The sequence below is a fragment of the Panulirus ornatus genome, chromosome 44 (assembly GCF_036320965.1).
Source record: "Panulirus ornatus isolate Po-2019 chromosome 44, ASM3632096v1, whole genome shotgun sequence".
NCBI lineage: Eukaryota > Metazoa > Arthropoda > Malacostraca > Decapoda > Palinuridae > Panulirus > Panulirus ornatus.
The window spans coordinates 11,534,105-11,554,055 of NC_092267.1; the positions used below are offsets into that span (position 1 = coordinate 11,534,105).

The 19,951-nt window shown below is 41.6% G+C and overlaps 1 protein-coding gene across 10 annotated transcripts in view; it reads left to right on the forward strand.

The window, feature by feature from the left end:
- LOC139762740 (major facilitator superfamily domain-containing protein 12-like) overlaps window positions 1-19,951 on the forward strand; it is a 201,602-nt gene that overhangs the window by 27,114 nt on the left and 154,537 nt on the right. For 8 of the 10 annotated variants that reach the window (XM_071687824.1, XM_071687816.1, XM_071687821.1 and 5 more), the window contains exon 3: window positions 5,098-5,203. The exons of the other annotated variants lie outside the window; for them this stretch is intronic. In XM_071687824.1, the coding sequence (XP_071543925.1) occupies window positions 5,098-5,203 (106 nt within the window). The remainder of the gene's footprint in view (window positions 1-5,097; window positions 5,204-19,951) is intronic. 10 annotated transcript variants of the gene reach the window in all.

The following is a 19,951-nucleotide window of genomic DNA, read 5'->3' on the forward strand; positions in this document are numbered from 1 at the left end:
ATGGAGAGAATGAGTGAGGAAAGATTGACCAAGAGGATATATGTGTCGGAGGTGGAGGGAACGAGGAGAAGTGGGAGACCAAATTGGAGGTGGAAAGATGGAGTGAAAAAGATTTTGAATGATTGGGGCCTGAACATGCAGGAGGGTGAAAGGCAGGCAAGGAATAGAGTAGATTGGATCGATGTGGTATACCAGGGTCGACGTGCTGTGAATGGATTGAATCAGGGCATGTGAAATGTCTGGGATAAACCATGGAAAGTTGTGTGGGGCCTGGATGTGGAAAGGGAGCTGTGTTTTCGGGCATTATTGCATGACAGCTAGAGACTGAGTGTGAACGAATTGGGCCTTTGTTGTCTTTTCCTAGCGCTACCTTGCACACACGAGGGGGGAGGGGGATGGTATTCCTTGTGTGGCGAGATGGCGATTGGAATGAATAAAGGCAGACAGTGTGAATTGTGTGCATGGGTATATATGTATGTGTCTGTGTGTGTATATATATATGTGTACACTGAGATGTATAGGTATGTATATTTGCGTGTGTGGACGTGTATGTATATACATTGTGTATGGGGGTGGGTTGGGCCATTTCTTTCTTCTGTTTCCTTGCGCTACCTCACAAACACGTGAGACAGCGACAAAGCAAAATAAATAAATAAATAAATATCTTTTTAAACCAAATACTCCCAATCACCATCCCTTTTTCAGCACACAAATGTACAAGCTCTTCAGCATTTACATTTACAACACTGAATACCCCATGTACACCGATTATTCCCTCAACTGCCACATTACTCACCTTTGCATTTAAATCACCCGTCACTATAACCTGGTCTCTTGCATCAAAGCTGGTGGGACATTCACTCACCTGCTCCCAAATCACTTACTTCTCATGATCTTTCTTTTCATGCCTAGGTGCAAGGCACCAATAATCACCCATCTCTCTCCGTCCAATTTCATTTTTTCACATATCAATCTAGAGTTTACGTTCTTACACTGTATCACATACTCCCACAACTGCTTCAGGAGTAGTGCTACTCCTTCCTTTGCTCTTGTCCTCTCACCAACCCCTGACTTTACTCCCAAGACATTCCCAAACCACTCTTCCCCTTTACCCTTGAGCTTTGTTTCACTCAGAGCCAAAACATCCAGGTTTGTTTCCTCAAACATTCTACCTATCTCTCTTTTTTTCTCATCTTGGTTACATCCTCACACATTTAGACACACCAATCTGAGCCTTTGAGGAGGATGAGCACTCCCCACTTGACTCCTTCTTCTGTTTCCCCTTTTAGAAAGTTAGAATACAAGGAGGGGAGGGTATAATGCACCGAAACCACAGCTCCCTTTCCACATCCAGGCCCCACTAAACTTTCCATGGTTTACCACAGTCGCTTCATGTCCCCTGGTTCAATCCGTTGAGAGCACGTCACGGACCCTGGTATACCACATTGTTCCAATTCACTCTATTCCTTGCACGCCTTTCACCCTCCTGTATGTTCAGGCCCCGATTGCTCAAAATCTTTTTCACTCCATCCTTCCACCTTTAATTTGGTCTCTCACTTCTCATTCCCTCCACTTCTAGAACATTTTTTTTTTTTTTTTTTATACTTTGTCGCTGTCTCCCGCGTTTGCGAGGTAGCGCAAGGAAACAGACGAAAGAAATGGCCCAACCCCCCCCCATACACATGTATATACATACGTCCACACACGCAAATATACATACCTACACAGCTTTCCATGGTTTACCCCAGACGCTTCACATGCCTTGATTCAATCCACTGACAGCACGTCAACCCCGGTATACCACATCGCCCCAGATCACTCTATTCCTTGCCCTCCTTTCACCCTCCTGCATGTTCAGGCCCCGATCACACAAAATCTTTTTCACTCCATCTTTCCACCTCCAATTTGGTCTCCCTCTTCTCCTCGTTCCCTCCACCTCCGACACATATATCCTCTTGGTCAATCTTTCCTCACTCATTCTCTCCATGTGCCCAAACCACTTCAAAACACCCTCTTCTGCTCTCTCAACCACGCTCTTTTTATTTCCACACATCTCTCTTACCCTTACGTTACTCACTCAATCAAACCACCTCACACCACACATTGTCCTCAAACATCTCATTTCCAGCACATCCATCCTCCTGCGCACAACTCTATCCATAGCCCACGCCTCGCAACCATACAACATTGTTGGAACCACTATTCCTTCAAACATAGCACTGTAATTTGAGCACTCACTCTTATCCCCTTTGCCTTTGTACAATGGCACTATGCACGCATTCCGCCAATCCTCAGGCACCTCACCATGAGTCATACATACATTAAATAACCTTACCAACCAGTCAACAATATAGTCACCCCCTTTTTTAATAAATTCCACTGCAATACCATCTAAACCTGCTGCCTTGCCGGCTTTCATCTTCCGCAAAGCTTTTACTACCTCTTCTCTTTTTACCAAATCATTTTCCCTAACCCTCTCACTTTGCACACCACCTCGACCAAAACACCCTATATCTGCCACTCTATCATCAAACACATTCAACAAACCTTCAAAATACTCACTCCATCTCCTTCTCACATCACCACTACTTGTTATCACCTCCCCATTTGCGCCCTTCACTGAAGTTCCCATTTGCTCCCTTGTCTTACGCACTTTATTTACCTCCTTCCAGAACATCTTTTTATTCTCCCTAAAATTTAATGATACTCTCTCACCCCAACTCTCATTTGCCCTTTTTTTCACCTCTTGCACCTTTCTCTTGACCTCCTGTCTCTTTCTTTTATACATCTCCCACTCAATTGCATTTTTTCCCTGCAAAAATCGTCCAAATGCCTCTCTCTTCTCTTTCACTAATACTCTTACTTCTTCATCCCACCACTCACTACCCTTTCTAATCAACCCACCTCCCACTCTTCTCATGCCACAAGCATCTTTTGCGCAATCCATCACTGATTCCCTAAATACATCCCATTCCTCCCCCACTCCCCTTGCTTCCATTGTTCTCACCTTTTTCCATTCTGTACTCAGTCTCTCCTGGTACTTCCTCACACAGGTCTCCTTCTCAAGCTCACTTACTCTCACCACCCTCTTCACCCCAACATTCACTCTTCTTTTCTGAAAACCCATACAGATCTTCACCTTAGCCTCCACAAGATAATGATCAGACATCCCTCCAGTTGCACCTCTCAGCACATTAACATCCAAAAGTCTCTCTTTCGCACGCCTGTCAATTAACACGTAATCCAATAACGCTCTCTGGCCATCTCTCCTACTTACATAAGTATACTTATGTATATCTCGCTTTTTAAACCAGGTATTCCCAATCATCAGTCCTTTTTCAGCACATAAATCTACAAGCTCTTCACCATTTCCATTTACAACACTGAACACCCCATGTATACCAATTATTCCCTCAACTGCCACATTACTCACCTTTGCATTCAAATCACCCATCACTATAACCCGGTCTCGTGCATCAAAACCACTAACACACTCATTCAGCTGCTCCCAAAACACTTGCCTCTCTTGATCTTTCTTCTCATGCCCAGGTGCATATGCACCAATAATCACCCACCTCTCTCCATCAACTTTCAGTTTTACCCATATTAATCGAGAATTTACTTTCTTACACTCTATCACATACTCCCACAACTCCTGTTTCAGGAGTATTGCTACTCCTTCCCTTGCTCTTGTCCTCTCACTAACCCCTGACTTTACTCCCCAGACATTCCCAAACCACTCTTCCCCTTTACCCTTGAGCTTCGTTTCACTTCTAGAACATATATACTCCTTTTCATTCTTTCCTAACTGATTCTCACCATGTGACCAAATAATTTCAGTACACCCTCTTCTGCTCTCTCAACCACACTCTTTTTATTACCACACATCTCTCTTACCCTTTCATTACTTACTCGATCAAACCACCTCACACCACATATAGTCCTCAAACATCTCATTTTCATCACATCCACCTTCTTCCACACATCCCTATCTATAGTCCATGCCTCGCAACCATATAACATTGTTGGAACCACTATTCATTCAAACATACCCATTTATACTCTGGGATAATGTTCTTGCCCACCACACATTTTTCAATGCTCCCAGAACTTAGCCCCCTCTCCCACCCTGTGACTCACTTCCACATCCATGGTTCCATCTAATGCCAAATCCACTCCCAGATATCTAAAACACTTCACTTCCTCCAGTTTTTCTCTATTCAAACTTACCTCCCAATTGACTTGTCCCTCATCCCTACTATATCTAATAACCTTGCTCTTATTCACATTTACTCTCAGCTTTTTTCTTTCACACACTTAACCAAAATCAGTCACCAGCTTCTGCAGTTTCTCACCCGAATCAGCCACCAGCACTGTATAATCAGCGAACAACAACTGACTCACTTCCCAAACCCTCTCATCCACAACAGACTGCATACTTGCCCCTCTCTCCAAACTCTTGCATTCACCTCCCTAACAACCCCATCCATAAACAAACATCCATGGAGACATCCCACACCCCTACTGCAAACTGACATTCACTGAGAACCAGTCACTTTCCTCTCTTCTTACTCGTACACATGCCTTACATCCTCAATAAAAACATTTCACTGCTTCTGGCAACTTGCCTCCCACACCATAAACTCTTAATACCTTCCACAGAGCATCTTTATCAACCCTATCATATGCCTTGTCCAGATCCATAAGTGCTACATACAAATCCATGTGTTTTTCTGATTATTTCTCACATACATTCTTCAAAGGAAACACCTGATCCACACATCCTCGACCACTTCTGAAACCACACTGCTACCCCAATCTGATGTTCTGTACATACCTTCACCCTCTCAGTCAGTATCCTCCCGTATAATTTCCCAGGAATACTCAACAAACTTATACCTCTGTAATTTGAACACTCACCTTTATCCCATTTGCCTTTGTACAGTGGCACTGTGCATGCATTCTTCCACTTCTCAGGCATTTCACCATGAACCATACATACATTGAATATCCTCACCAACCAGTCAAGAGCACAGTCACCCCCATTTTTAATAAATTCCACTGCAATACCATCAGTATATTATTTATTTTCATCAGGTGGCTGATGCATTGGCCACACCTTTTGTTGGTCAAGAAGCAGACCGTACAGATGACTTGCCCTTTTGCACCCGCTATGGTCGCAGAAAAACATGGCATCTGTTAGGTAGGTGTTTGTCAGTAAACTAAGTAAAACTGCTTACTCTCTTCCCTTTTACAGGTAGATTTAGTGATGCTTTACTTAGTTGCTTGTGTATAAAGACTTGTGATAGGCAATAGAATGGGAAGGAGACACTGTACAGGGAGGGGTAATAGGTAGGTATGGGGTCACATGAAGTAGATATGGGGTTACATGAAGATGAAGTAGATTTGGGGTCACATGGAGATGACTGTGGTGAAAGGACACATGAACTATTTTATTCCCCTTTTATACCACGTAGGGAGAGAGTTGTGTGCTCAAGGTGCCCCATCCCTTGAACATTTTCTACTGTCGTACAACATTGTAGAATTGTGTATGCTGTCTGCTTTAACAATGTCTTCAGTCATTTTATTCCCCTCATCCACCACTCTTATACTATAAAAGTACTACTTATGTAACAAGTATACATTTTCAAAAAGAGGATAACTATATGAGTTTTGAACTTTTAGAAAGGTCTCTTTTCCAATGGAAGTGACAAATGAATATAGGAAATGAAAGGGTTGTGCTTTATTGTGAAAAAGTAAGCCAAGTATCAGTGGTAGCTTGTGGGTAATCCCAACAGTTGTCTGAAAGGATAGGATCACATTTCATGAACCATTGGTTGCTGCTGTTTCCTCACAGAGGATAAGGCATATGTCATGAGCTCAGTTCTGCATTTAGCAAACACAACAGAGTAATCATTCTTACAAACCTAGGCTGTGTTACAGAAAGAAGGAAATGGGAAGGAGGGATGGGAAGCAAAAAAGTCTGTTCAGTGTTGAAGGAGGGATGGGAAGCAAAAAAGTCTGTTCAGTGTTATAGGAAATTGCTTTTCATGAGTTTGAAATCCGTTTTCTGATGTACAAAAGTCAACCAGTAAACCAAGGGAAGTGGGAGTATAGCCAAATTAAGGTTGATGTAAAACTCAAACTTTAAGAATAAAGTGATGAACTTTGGGTTAGCCACAAGGAACTGTCCAGCAGATCTGTACTCAGATAGGGTGGAATGAAGTGTTGGCAGAGCCTGACAACTTTACAGGAGCAATATGCTTTTGTGAGAGGTTCGTCAGATATGCTAAAGTGGAGGTCACTTTGCTGATACTGTGGGCGTGAGCAGTTGAGGCAAGCAGAGACCTCAGGAAGAGGTTTACAGTGTATGTAGTAAAGTTTTTTGCTGACAAAGGAAGTTAGGTAATATGAGGGATAAAAAAAAATTACCTCCAGAAGAGTAAGTTGTGAAATTCACAGTCTTTCATGGTGTTTACTAGGCAGAGATTTTGATGAATTAGGGCAGATCCTCACCCAATCTCGATCTTGAGGAAAATTAAGGAGGTTATTTTGATGAAACATGGTAGTAATCTCACTCACTGTACTCTGTGGTGAGAGTGATGAGAAGTGTATTTCTGAGGTAGAAATTTAGCCCAAAAACTGGATATGAATGTATCAGAGAGTATAGAAGAAATTGAATCATCCTCTGGGACCAAATCTATTACAAAGCTTGAGTTGGGGGTGTTGAAGGAAAAAAATGAGCAGTAGTGTGTTATTTCTGAGATTACAGTCTTGGAGCAAATCTCATCCAACCAGAAAAGTTTCTGAAATACTGATTTGCAGGAGGCAAAGGTTTTGATAGCCTAAATTCTGTCATGAATTAGATTAATAAGGAAGTGAGGGAAGATGCCCTCTGAAACATTGACTTCTTCTCTTCGTCTACCCTCTGATATGGTTTATGGAAAGTCTAGAAAAGTGAAACACTAATGGGCTGTGGAGGATGTGATGCATTGAGTAAAAGATTTGGCAGTGAGTTTTTCCACATTATATTTCGTGGACAGATAAATGAAATTCCAGGTATATGATGCGCAGGACTGAGCATTTTGACCTGTTATGGTCAGCAGTTATGAGAGTAAGTGAAGTGAAAGTGGGACTGGATTTAGGCAGGAGCAAAGAAGAGGGAACCATGGCTTTGCCCTCCAAAGTGGTGCTGTTACGCTCACTGGACTCAGCTTCTGAATAAATGCTAACATTAGATCATTAGAGGGATGGTGTGGAGGTTGTATCTCAGGTATCACTGACAGCAAAGATGCCTTTGTCATAGATAGAAGCCTTTTATGGAGATACACACATCAAAAGGAGACAAATGAATTTGTTGAAGAGGCCTACGTCAGGTGGAACATCCAGTCTGAACTTAACTGAAGACTGTCTGCTGTATGGTAACTTTTGAGGACAGAGACTTGAATCTGGATAGAATTTTCTATCTTAAAAGTAGGTATGATATTTGCCTCTTTCCACTCCCATGGCAGTATATCTTTCTCCCATGATGTATTGAGCAATATTCTAAACAGCCTTGCAGATATCCTAAATGCTCTTTGCTGACATCAGAAGTCTTTGGTCCCAAGCTAACAAGAGTATCTCTTGAGTGTGCTGGTAAAGAGATTAGCATGTATCTATGCAAATTCACAGGACCACTTTAGCGTTTTGTATAACAAAGCAGATACTCATAACTTAAGGAAACCTAGCTTTCAGGAAAAATTTTGGTACAGGTTCCTTTAAGTTGGCATAAAAGGAAAGTTTTCTCATCCCATGTACCTGCATCTATAAGTCTCTGTGATGAGTGGCAACTCCATTCTTTGTTAGAGTTGTCTGTCTGAAGTTGATTGTCTGGAGGTAGGGAATGCAGGGATATAGTGGATTGCAGCCTGACCCAAGTCCTTATTGGGAAGCATTTTATTGAAAGAGGACAAACAAATGTAATTCACTACATTGGTGATATTCATTTTAAAAAGCATTAAGGAAGCTGTAGGAACAAGTTGCCATGTACCAGATGTTGTAAGTTTTGAAAGAAAATTATAAGAGAATGGCAGGATTGACTAACATTGTTAGAAAATCAAATATTTTTACTTGGGAAAACATTTGAATTGGCAAATGAGAACATGCTAATATTAGGACATCACTTGTGAAGGAATGGGCAAACCACTGCATGCTGATTTTCATTTAATTGCAGACTTTAGAGCATGAATGACCAGAAATGTTAAAAAATAAACCTAGATCTAAGCATGTATATATGAATCATACTCAGAGTTGTATATGACTGTAAATGCCATTCCCTTCAGCAACATACCCCCTTAGAGAATGTAACACAGATATAGTGAGACTACATGAAATGCAAATGAACTCTGATGATTTAGCCAAGGTATATCATAACTAGTGAGGTAGGGAATGCTGCTACTGTAGAAAGTAATGAGGCTTAGAATTGGGAAAAGTATTGTTTCAACACTAGGAGGGGTACTCTAGTTTTACTGGAGTAGCCAAGTCTCCATCCTGCCTGCTCTTGGTGACCTCGTTAATACGCCCCAAAGGGGTGGAACCAAAGGGTGGGGGTGTTGCCCAGTTACATCATGGCAATAGTCTTAGATCTGAACAAACACCTGAGGTGTAACTTTTAGTTTGACAGTTTTTGAGCCTTGCTGTCTCTGGAAACACTGCACTGGAGTTTCCCTCTGCCAGTGACCTGTCAGGGGTGAGGTACAAAAGGCTAAGAAGGGGTACTGGAGTCTATCAGTAATGCTGAGGGTTAAAAGGAATAAGTGATTGAGGGTGATGGCCCTGAATGTGAATGGGATTACTGGGGAGAGTAAAAGAAGGGAGATTGTGGAGAGTTTAAAAGTTGTAGTGTGGATGTACTAGAAATTGGGACACCCATATTTTCAGGCAGGGTGTCTGGAGTGAAAATGGAAATGATGAATGCAAGTTATGGGAGGGCCTTGAAAGAGATGTGGTCTGGATAGGAATGAGTGAAAATTATCAGGGAAGAGGAAAAGAAGAACGTGCAATTCTGTTATCACCAAGAATATGGGAAGGTGTTATGGAGCATGGATGGAATGGATCAAGAAGTGTGGGTGAAAGGAAAGATTGGGATTGTGAAGTATGCATGGATATGTGTATATGTGCCTGTGAATGTGAAGACTGTATGAGGTAAGGATGAAATGAAGCTTTTATGGAGGAATTTTAGTAACTATGTAAATGGCTTTGAGAATGATAGAAATGTAGTCGTTTTGGGTGATATGAATGTGAAAATGGGATGTGATGGAATTGGTGAGATAGTTGGTAAATGGGGAGTTCCTGGAGTAAATGAGAATGGAAGCTATTTTGTGGATATTTGTGCGTAGAGGGGTTATTCCATGTGAACATCTTTTATCAGCACAAGATGAATCACAAATATAAATGAGTGAGGAATGATGGAAAAGAAGAGCAAAAGGCTTTGATTGACTATATGTTAGTGGATGAAAGATTGAGAAAGGCTGTGTTGGATGCTAGAGTCATGAGAGTATTCTTTGGAGACTCACCATTTTGCGGTTCTTGTGGGGATGAGGATCAGAGAGAAGTGGAGGTATGGTGCAAGGAAAAATGGAGAGTTAAAAGTGCTTCCATGAGGAAGACAGACGACAAAAGGCATGATTGGCCCATTGTAAAAAAAAGATAATGATAATGACAAGAAAATGTAATTCATCTCAGCAGTTTTTTAAGCTATCACCCACTCACTGGTGCTGCACATTAACTTTCTAGTGTCCCTGTTATCTGTGTCATTTATAAGTTTAAATTCTGATGTTTTTCTCAAGAGCATAAATGAATTTATGAAATATGTCTAAATGACTTTTGAAGGTGTTTATAGTCTTAGCATTAACTAAGTTTGACAGTAACTTGTTCTCGTGCTCAACGCACCTATAGGAAAGGAAGCTTTTTTTCCATGTCTGTACTACATCTTTTAGCTTTGAGTTTTATCCCATTTGTCCTAGTAACTGTATTTTCTTGTATTTCGAAAAGATGATCGTGATTTACTTTATTGGAGTTATTCATAATTTTGAACAGTTGAATGAAGTCGCCATGAAGTCTTTTTTTTCAAGGGATAAGAGATCCATTTGTTTTAGCTTGTCTTCGTATGCCTAATTTCTAAGGGATGGAAATCAGTTTTGTTGTGGGTCTTTGTACTTGCTCTAATTTTTCCTCATCTTTTTCGTAGCTGGGTGGACCAAAACTGGATTGCCTATTTAAGGTGTGGTCTTATTAGAGAATTGTAAATTTTGAGAATTACATCTGATGTCTTGTAAGCTATGTTCTTGGCTATGAAACTTAACATTTAAGCTATGTTCCTGGCTATGAAACCTAACATTTGGTTACCTTTTTTGTTTGTTGCTTAACACTGTTTAGTGTATTTCAGATTGTTGCTAATGACAACTCCAAAGTGCTTTTCTTCATTTACTTTATTTGAGAGTTTCTGAATAGTTTGTAATCGTAACATATATTCTCGTCTCCAAAGTGAACAACTTTACCCTTGTCTACATTAAACTTCATTTGCCATGTGTATGACCATTCTGCTAATAAGTTAAGATCTCTTTGAAACATTTTGCAGTCCTGCTTGTTTACAGCTCTACCTCCTAGATTTGTATCATCAGCATATTTGGAGATCTTAGATATGAGACTGAGTTCTTGGTCATTTATGCATGTTATGAAAAGAATTGGTCCTAGGACTGAACCCTGTGGCACACCACTCATTATGTCTATCCCATCTGAGGCTTCCTCATTTAATACTACATGCTGGCAAGCAAGAAGATGAATCAGGAAAAATACGGGGAGGAGAATGAAAGAAAGGTAATTGAAAGCTTTAGATGGAAGTGCAGTGAATGTAGGAATGCAGTAATGTGTGAATGAGGTGTTTAAAATGTTTAGAGAAGTACTAGTGAAGAGGTGCAACTGGTGGGATGTCTGATCATTATCTTGTGGAGGCGAAGGTGAAGATTTGTAGGGGTTTTCAGAAAAGAAGAGAGAATGTTGGGGTGAAGAGAGTGGTGAGCTTGGGAAGGAGATGTGTGTGAGGAAGTACCAGGAGAGACTGAGTACAGAATGGAAAAAGGTGAGAACATAGGAGGTAAGGGGAGTGGGGGAGGAATAGGATGTATTTAGGGAAGCAGTGATTGCTTGCGCAAAAGATGCTTGTGGGATGAGAAGCGTGGGAGGTGGATTGATTAGAAAGGGTAGTGAGTGGTGGGATGAAGAAGTAAGAATATTAGTGAAAGAGAAGAGAGAGGCATTTGGACGACTTTTGCAGGGAAGTAATGCAAATGAGTGGGAGATGTGTAAAAGAAAGAGGCAGGAGGTCAGGGAAAGGTGCAAGAGGTGAAAAAGAGGGCAAATGAGAGTTGGGATGAGAGAGTATCATTAAATTTTAGGGAGAATAAAAAGATGTTTTGGAAGGAGGTAAATAAAGTGCGTAAGACAAGGGAGCAAGTGGGAACTTCAGTGAAGGGGGCTAATGGGGAGGTGATAACAAGTAGTGGTGATGTGAGAAGGAGATGGAGTGAGTATTTTGGAGGTTTGTTGAATGTGTTTGATGATAGAGTGGCAGATATAGGGTGTTTTGGTCGAGGTGGTGTGCAAAGTGAGAGGGTTAGGGAAAATGATTTGGTAAACAGAAGAGGTAGTAAAAGCTTATGGAAGATGAAAGCCGGCAAGGCAGTGAGTTTGGATGGTATTACAGTGGAATTTATTAAAAAAGGGGGTGACTGTATTGTTGACTGGTTGGTAAGGTTATTTAATGTATGTGTGATTCATGGTGAGGTGCCTGAGGATTGGCGGAATGCTTGCATAGTGCCATTGTACAAAGGCAAAGGGGATAAGAGTGAGTGCTCAATTACAGAGGTATAAGTTTGTTGAGTATTCCTGGTAAATTATATGGGAGGGTATTGATTGAGAGGATGAAGGCATGTACAAAGCATCAGATTGGGGAAGAGCAGTGTGGTTTCAGAAGTGGTAGAGGATGTATGGATCAGGTGTTTGCTTTGAAGAATGTATGTGAGAAATACTTAGAAAAGCAGATGGATTTGTATTTAGCTTTTATGGATCTGGAGAAGGCATATGATAGAGTTGATAGAGACGCTCTGTGGAAGGTATTAAGAATATATGGTGTGGGAGGCAAGTTGTTAGAAGCAGTGAAAAGTTTTTATCGAGGATGTAAGGCATGTGTACGTGTAGGAAGAGAGGAAAGTAATTGGTTTTCAGTGAATGTAGGTTTGCGGCAGGGGTGTGTGATGTCTCCATGGTTGTTTAATTTGTTTATGGATTGGGTTGTTAGGGAGGTGAATGCAAGAGTTTTGGAAAGAGGGGCAAGTATGAAGTCTGTTGTGGATGAGAGAGCTTGGGAAGTGAGTCAGTTGTTGTTCGCTGATGATACAGTGCTGGTGGCTGATTCATGTGAGACACTGCAGAAGTTGGTGACTGAATTTGGTAAAGTGTGTGAAAGAAGAAAGTTGAGAGTGAATGTGAATAAGAGCAAGGTTATTAGGTACAATAGGGTTGAGGATCAAGTCGATTGGGAGGTAAGTTTGAATGGAGAAAAACTAGAGGAAGTAAAGTGTTTTAGATATCTGGGAGTGGATCTGGCAGCGGATGGAACCATGGAAGCGGAAGTGAATCATAGGGTGGGGGAGGGGTCGAAAATTCTGGGAGCCTTGAAGAATGTTTGGAAGTCGAGAACATTATCTCGGAAAGCAAAAATGGGTATGTTTGAAGGAATAGTGGTTCCAACAATGTTGTATGGTTGCGAGGCGTGGGCTATGGATAGAGTTGTGCACAGGAGGGTGGATGTGCTGGAAATGAGATGTTTGAGGACAATATGTGTCGAGTAATTAATGTAAGGGTAAGAGAGATGTGTGGTAATAAAAAGAGTGTGGTTGAGAGAGCAGAAGAGGGTGTTTTGAAATGGTTTGGTCACATGGAGAGAATAAGTGAGGAAAGATTGACCAAGAGGATATATGTGTCAGAGGTGGAGGGAACGAGAAGTGGGAGACCAAATTGGAGGTGAAAAGATAGAGTGAAAAAGATTTTGAGTGATCAGGGCCTGAACATGCAGGAGGGAGAAAGGCGTGCAAGGCATAGAGTGAATTGGAATGATGTGGTATATCGGGGTCAATTTGCTGTCAGTGGATTGAACCAGGGCATGTGAAGTGTCTGGGGTAAACCATGGAAAGTTCTGTGGGGCCTGGATGTGGAAAGGGAGCTGTGGTTTAGGTGCATTATTACTTGACAGCTAGAGACTGAGTGTGAACGGATGTGGCCTTTGTTGTCTTTTCCTAGTGCTACCTCGCACACATGAGGGGGGAGGGGGTTGTTATTCCATGTGTGACGAGGTGGCAATGGGAATAAATAAAGGCAAACAGTATGAATTATGTACATGTGTATATATGTATATGTCTGTGTGTGTATATATATGTATACATTGAGATGTACAGGTATGTATATTTGCGTGTGTGGACGTGTATATATATACTTGTGTATGTGGGTGGGTTGGGCCATTCTTTCGTCTGTTTCCTTGCGCTACCTCGCTAACGCGGGAGACAGCGACAAAGCAAAATAAGTAAATAAATACTAGTAAAGGTTGTAGAATCAGTAATTGGATACAAAGTAGTGAGATATAGGAATAAAAAGGGCAATGCACAGTGGACAGAAGAGGTTAGAAATGCTGTGGAAGAGTAGAAAAAGACATGGTAGATTACTCAATAGGAATGTACTAGTAGAAATTCAGCAAAGGAGGAGGGAAGAATACAAAATATGTAAGCAGACTGTTTAGGAGTTGATAGAGGAAAGCAAAGAAAAAGTAGATGATTATTTTGGAAGAAAGTTAAGGGAAAATTTTTGGGATAATAAGAAACTATACTGGAATGAGATGAAAAAGGAAAGATGTGGAAGTAAGAGTGGAATGTTGATGTGAGAAGTAAGGCAGGGGAATTGCTGAATCAAAAGGAGTAAGTGAAATGAAGATGAAAAGAGTATTTTGAAGTAATGATGAATGTTGGAGAAGGGGAAGCAGAAGTTGTTACATGAATGGGTATTGAGGAGGGAAGGAAGAGGATACAACTGCAGGGGCCTATAGCATAGAGTGAGGTAAGAAGGGCAACAACAAGGCTGAAGATAGGAAAGGTACCTGCAGTGGATGAGATTTCGTCTGAAATGCTTAAGTATGGAGGAGAAATTGTGGTAGAGTGGATGCATCTTCTGTGTAATTTAGCATGGAAACAGAAGTTTATGTCTGAAGATGGGATGAAAGCTATTATTGTTCCTTTATAGAAAGGAAAAGGTGTGAAGGATGTATATAACAGTTACAGGGGAGTAAATCTGTTAAGTATACCAGCAAAAGTGCGTGCAAGAATATTAGTTGAAAGAGTGGTGAAAGTGATTGAATGCAGAATAAGTGAAGGCTAGGGTTGTTATAGGAAAGATAGGGGAGGAGTGGATCAGATTTTTGTCGTAAAGATGACTGTGGAAAAGTATTGAGAGAAAGGTAAGAAGTTTTATGCAGCTTTTATGGATCCGGAGAAAGTGTATGACAGTCAAGTGGAATGGTTTGTGGGATGTGTTAAGGATATATGGTGTAGGGGGAAAACAGTTGGATGGTGTAAAAGATTTCTATAGAGGTGCAAATGTATGTGTAAGAGTGGATGAAGACCCTAGCAAAAATTCTGGGATACATGTAGGTGTGAGGAAGGGCTGTGTGATGCCACCATGGCTTTTTAGCATATATATATATTGATTGAGAGGATAAAGGCATGCACAAAGCATCAGATTGGGGAAAAGCAGCGTGGTTTCAGAAGTGGTAGAGGATGTGTGGATCAGGTGTTTGCTTTGAAAAATGTATGAGAAATACTTAGAAAAACAGATGGATTTGTATGTAGCATTTATGGATCTGGAGAAGGCATATGATAGAGTTGATAGGGATGCTCTGTGGAAGGTATTAAGAGTATATGGTGTGGGAGGTAAGCTGCTAGAAGCAGTGAAAAGTTTTTGTTGAAGATGTGAGGCATGTATGAGTAGGAAGAGAGGAAAGTGATTGGTTCCCAGTAAGTGTTGGTTTGCGGCAAGGATGCGTGATGTCTCCATGGTTGTTTAATTTGTTTATGGATGGGGTTGTTAGGGAAGTGAATGCAAGAGTTTTGGAGAGAGGGGCAAGTATGCAGTCTGTTGTGGATGAGAGAGCTTGGGAAGTGAGTCAGTTGTTGTTCGCTGATGATACAGCAATGGTGGCTGATTTGGGTGAGAAACTGCAGAAGCTAGTGACTGAGTTTGGTAAAGTGTGTGAAAGAAAAAAGCTGAGAGTAAATGTGAATAAGAGCAAGGTTATTAGGTACAGTAGGGTTGAGGGACAAGTCAATTGGGAGGTGAGTTTGAATGGAGAAAAACTAGAGGAAGTGAAGTGTTTTAGATATCTGGGAGTGGATTTGGCAGCAGATGGAACCATGGAAGCAGAAGTGAGTCCCTGGGTGGGGGAGGGGATGAAGGTTCTGGTAGTGTTGAAGAATGTGTGGAAGGCAAGAACGTTATCTCAGAAAGCAAAAATGGGTATGTTCGAAGGAATAGTGATTCCAACAATGTTATATGGTTGTAGGGCATGGGCTATAGATAGGGTTGTGTGGAGGACGGTGGATGTGTTGGAAATGAGATGTTTGAGGATGATATGTGGTGTGAGGTGGTTTGGTCGAGTAAGTAATAATATAGTAAGAGAGATATGTGGTAATAAAAAGAGTGTGGTTGAGAGAGCAGAAGAGGGTGTTTTGAAATGGTTTGGTCACATGGAGAGAATGAATGAGGAAAGATTGACCAAGAGGACATATGTGTCAGAGTTGGAGGGAACGAGGAGAAGTGGGAGACCAAATTGGAGGTGGAAAGATTGAGTGAAAAAGATTTTGAGTGATCGGGGCCTGAACATGCAGGAGGGTGAAAGGCGTGCAAGGAATAGAGTGAATTGGGACGAAGTGGTATACCGGGGTCGACGTGCTGTCAATGGATTGAACCAGGGCATGTGAAGTGTCTGGGGTAAACCATGGAAAGTTCTGTGGGGCCTGGATGTGGAAAGGGAGCTGTGGTTTCTTTGCATTATTACATGACAGCTAGAGATTGAGTGTGAACGAATGTGGCCTTTGTTGTCTTTTCCTAGCGTTACCTCGCGCACATGTGGGGGAAGGGGGTTGTTGTTTCATGTGTGGTGGGGTGGTGATGGGAATGAATAAAGGCAGACAGTATGAATTATGTACATATGTATATATGTATATGTCTGTGTGTGTATATATATGTATGTATACGTTGCGATGAATAGGTATGTATATGTGCGTGTGGACGTGTATGTATATACATATGTATATGGGTAGGTTGGGCCATTCTTTCGTCTGTTTCCTTGCGCTACCTTGCTAACGCTGGAGACAGCGACAAAGTAAAATAAAAGAAAAATGAAATGTATGGGTATGCATGTGTGTGTGTGTGTTGATGTGCATGTATGTACATATGTATGTGGGTGGGCTGGGCCATTCTTTCTCCTGTTTCCTTGCACTGCCTTGCTAATGTGGGAGACAGCGACAAAGTATAATAAAAGAGATGGAGTGTGTCAGTGTAATATGGTGGCAAGTGGCAAGCCTGATTGCAGATGATAGTGTTGTTCACGGAGAGTGAAGGGGAGTTGCAAAAGGTTGTAAGTGTGTTTTATGATGTGTCTAAGCAGAGGAGATTGACGGTAAATGCGAGTAAAAGTAAAGTTATGGTGTTTGTAAGGAAATGGAGTGAAAATATAGATTTTGTAAAACCATATAGAGTGAAAAAGAGAATGCACTAAATTATGCTGTAGATATGGGGGAAAATGACTGAAAGAAGTGAAGGAATTCAACTATCTGGGAGCTATCTTGGGTAAGTGTAGTGATATGGAAGGAGGGATATGGGAGAGGGGTGTACAGAGTAGAAGAGTCATTGGGTCCCTCAATAAATAGTAAAGGGTAGAGGTATAAGATGAAAGTGAAGAGAGGACTAAGGGACAGCATAGTCTTCCCAACCCTGATCTGTGCAGCTGAAACATGGATGTGGAATGAGGCACAGAGGTCAAGAATCCAGGCTTTAGAAAGGAGCTATTTGAGAAGGGCATGTGGTGTGAGTAAATGGAATGAAGAAAGAAATGAGAGGATGTATGAGGGAAGTGGTATGGTAAGGAATGCAAAGGGAATGAATTGTGGAGTGCTAGAATGGGTGAAATGTATTACTTTGAGGTGGTTTGGGCTTGTGGAAAGAATGCAAGAGTAGAAGTTTACAAGGAGAGTGTATGATTGTACAGTTAAAGAGGTTTGTATGAGTGAAAGACCAGCTGTGACATGGGCAAACAAGGTGGAGGAATGTTGGAGGGAGAGAAACAAAGGAAGAATGTGTGAGATGGTGTATGCAAGGGAGGTGTGTAAGGACAGTGATGAATGGAGACTCTTGCCATGGCCACCCCTTGATGGGAGTTCCCAGAGGGAATGGGCGTCAGAGATATAGGTAGATTGACATATATCTGAATTGTTTTTATTTTATTTATTTTGCTTTATCGCTGTCTCCTGTGTTAGCGAGGTAGCACAAGGAAACAGACGAAAGAATGGCCCAACCCACCCACATACACATGTATATACATACACGTCCACACACGCAAATATACATACCTATACATCTCAATGTACACATATATATACACACACAGACATATACATATATACACATGTACATAATTCATACTGTTTGCCTTTATTTATTCCCATCGCCACCCCGCCACACATGGAATAACAACCCCCTCCCCCCTCATGTGTGCGAGGTAGCGCTAGGAAAAGACACCAAAGGCCCCATTCGTTCACACTCAGTCTCTAGCTGTCATGTAATAATGCACTGAAACCACAGCTCCCTTTCCACATCCAGGCCCCACAGAACTTTCCAAGGTTTACCCTGGACGCTTCACATGCCCTGGTTCAATCCATTGACAGCACGTCGACCCTGGTATACCACATCGTTCCAATTCACTCTATTCATTGCACGCCTTTCACCCTCCTGCATGTTCAGGCCCTGATCACTCAAAATCTTTTTCACTCCATCTTTCCACTTCCAATTTGGTCTCCCACTTCTCCTCGTTCCCTCCACCTCTGACACATATATCTTCTAGGTCAATCTTTCCCCACTCATTCTCTCCATGTGACCAAACCATTTTGAAACACCCTCTTCTGCTCTCTCAACCACACTCTTTTTATTCCCACACATCTCTCTTACCCTTACTTTACTTACTCGATCAAACCACCTCACACCACATATTGTCCTCAAACATCTCATTTCCAGCACATCCACCCTCCTGTGCACAACTCTATCCATAGCCCACGCCTCACAACCATATAACATTGTAGGAACCACTATTCCTTCAAACATACCCATTTTTGCTTTTGGAGATAATGTTCTCGACTTCCAAGATTTTTCAAGGCTCCCAGAATTTTCGCCCCCTCCTCCACCCTATGATTCACTTCCACTTCCATGGTTCCATCCGCTGCCAGATCCACTCCCAGATATCTAAAACACTTTACTTCCTCTAGTTTTTCTTCATTCAAACTTACCTCCCAATTGACTTGACCCTCAACCCTACTGTACCTAATAACCTTGCTCTTATTCACATTTACTCTTAACTTTCTTCTTTCACACACTTTACCAAACTGTCACCAGCTTCTGCAGTTTCTCACATGAATCAGCCACCAGCGCTGTATCATCAGCGAACAACAACTGACTCACTTCCCAAGCTCTCCCATCCACAACAGACTGCATACTTGCCCCTCTTTTCAAAACTCTTGCATTCACCTCCCTAACAACTCCCATCCATAAACAAATTAAACAACCATGGAGACATCACACACCCCTGCCGCAAACCTACATTCACTGAGAGCCAATCACTTTCCTCTCATCCTACATGTACACATGCCTTACATCCTCGATAAAAACTTTTCACTGCTTCCAACAACTTGCCTCCCACACCATATATTCTTAGTACCTTCCACAGAGCATCTCTATCAACTCTATCATATGCCTTCTCCAGATCCATAAAAGCTACATACAAATCTGTTTGCTTTTCTAAGTATTTCTCACATACATTCCTCAAAGCAAACACCTGATCCACACATCCTTTACCACTTCTGAAACCCCACTGCTCTTCCCCAATTTGATGCTCTGTACATGCCTTCACCCTCTCAATCAATACCCTCCCATACAATTTACCAGGAATACTCAGCAAACTTATACCTCTGTAATTTGAACATTCACTCTTATCCCCTTTGCCTTTGTACAATGGCACTATGCAAGCATTCCGCCAATCCTCAGGCACCTCACCATGAATCATACATGCATTAAATAACCTCACCAACCAGTCAACAATACAGTCACCCCCTTTTTTAATAAATTCCAGTGCAATACCATCCAAACCTGCTGCCTTGCTGGCTTTCATCTTCTGCAAAGCTTTTACTACCTCTTCTCTGTTTACCAAATCATTTTCCCTAACCCTCTCACTTTGCACACCACCTCGACCAAAACACCCTATATCTGCCACTCTATCATCAAACACATTGAACAAACCTTGAAAATACTCACTCCATCTCCTTCTCACATCACCACTACTTGTTATCACCTCCCCATTTGCCCCCTTCACTAAAGTTCCCATTTGCTCCCATGTCCTACGCACTTTATTTACGTCCTTCCATAACATCTTTTTATTCTCCCTGAAATTTAATGATACTCTCTCACCCCAACTCTCATTTGCCCTCTTTTTCACCTCTTGCACCTTTCTCTTGACGTCCTGCCTCTTTCTTTTATACCTCTCCCACTCATTTGCATTTTTAAAGATAACAAAAATATATTTACATCAACAAAAATAACATGT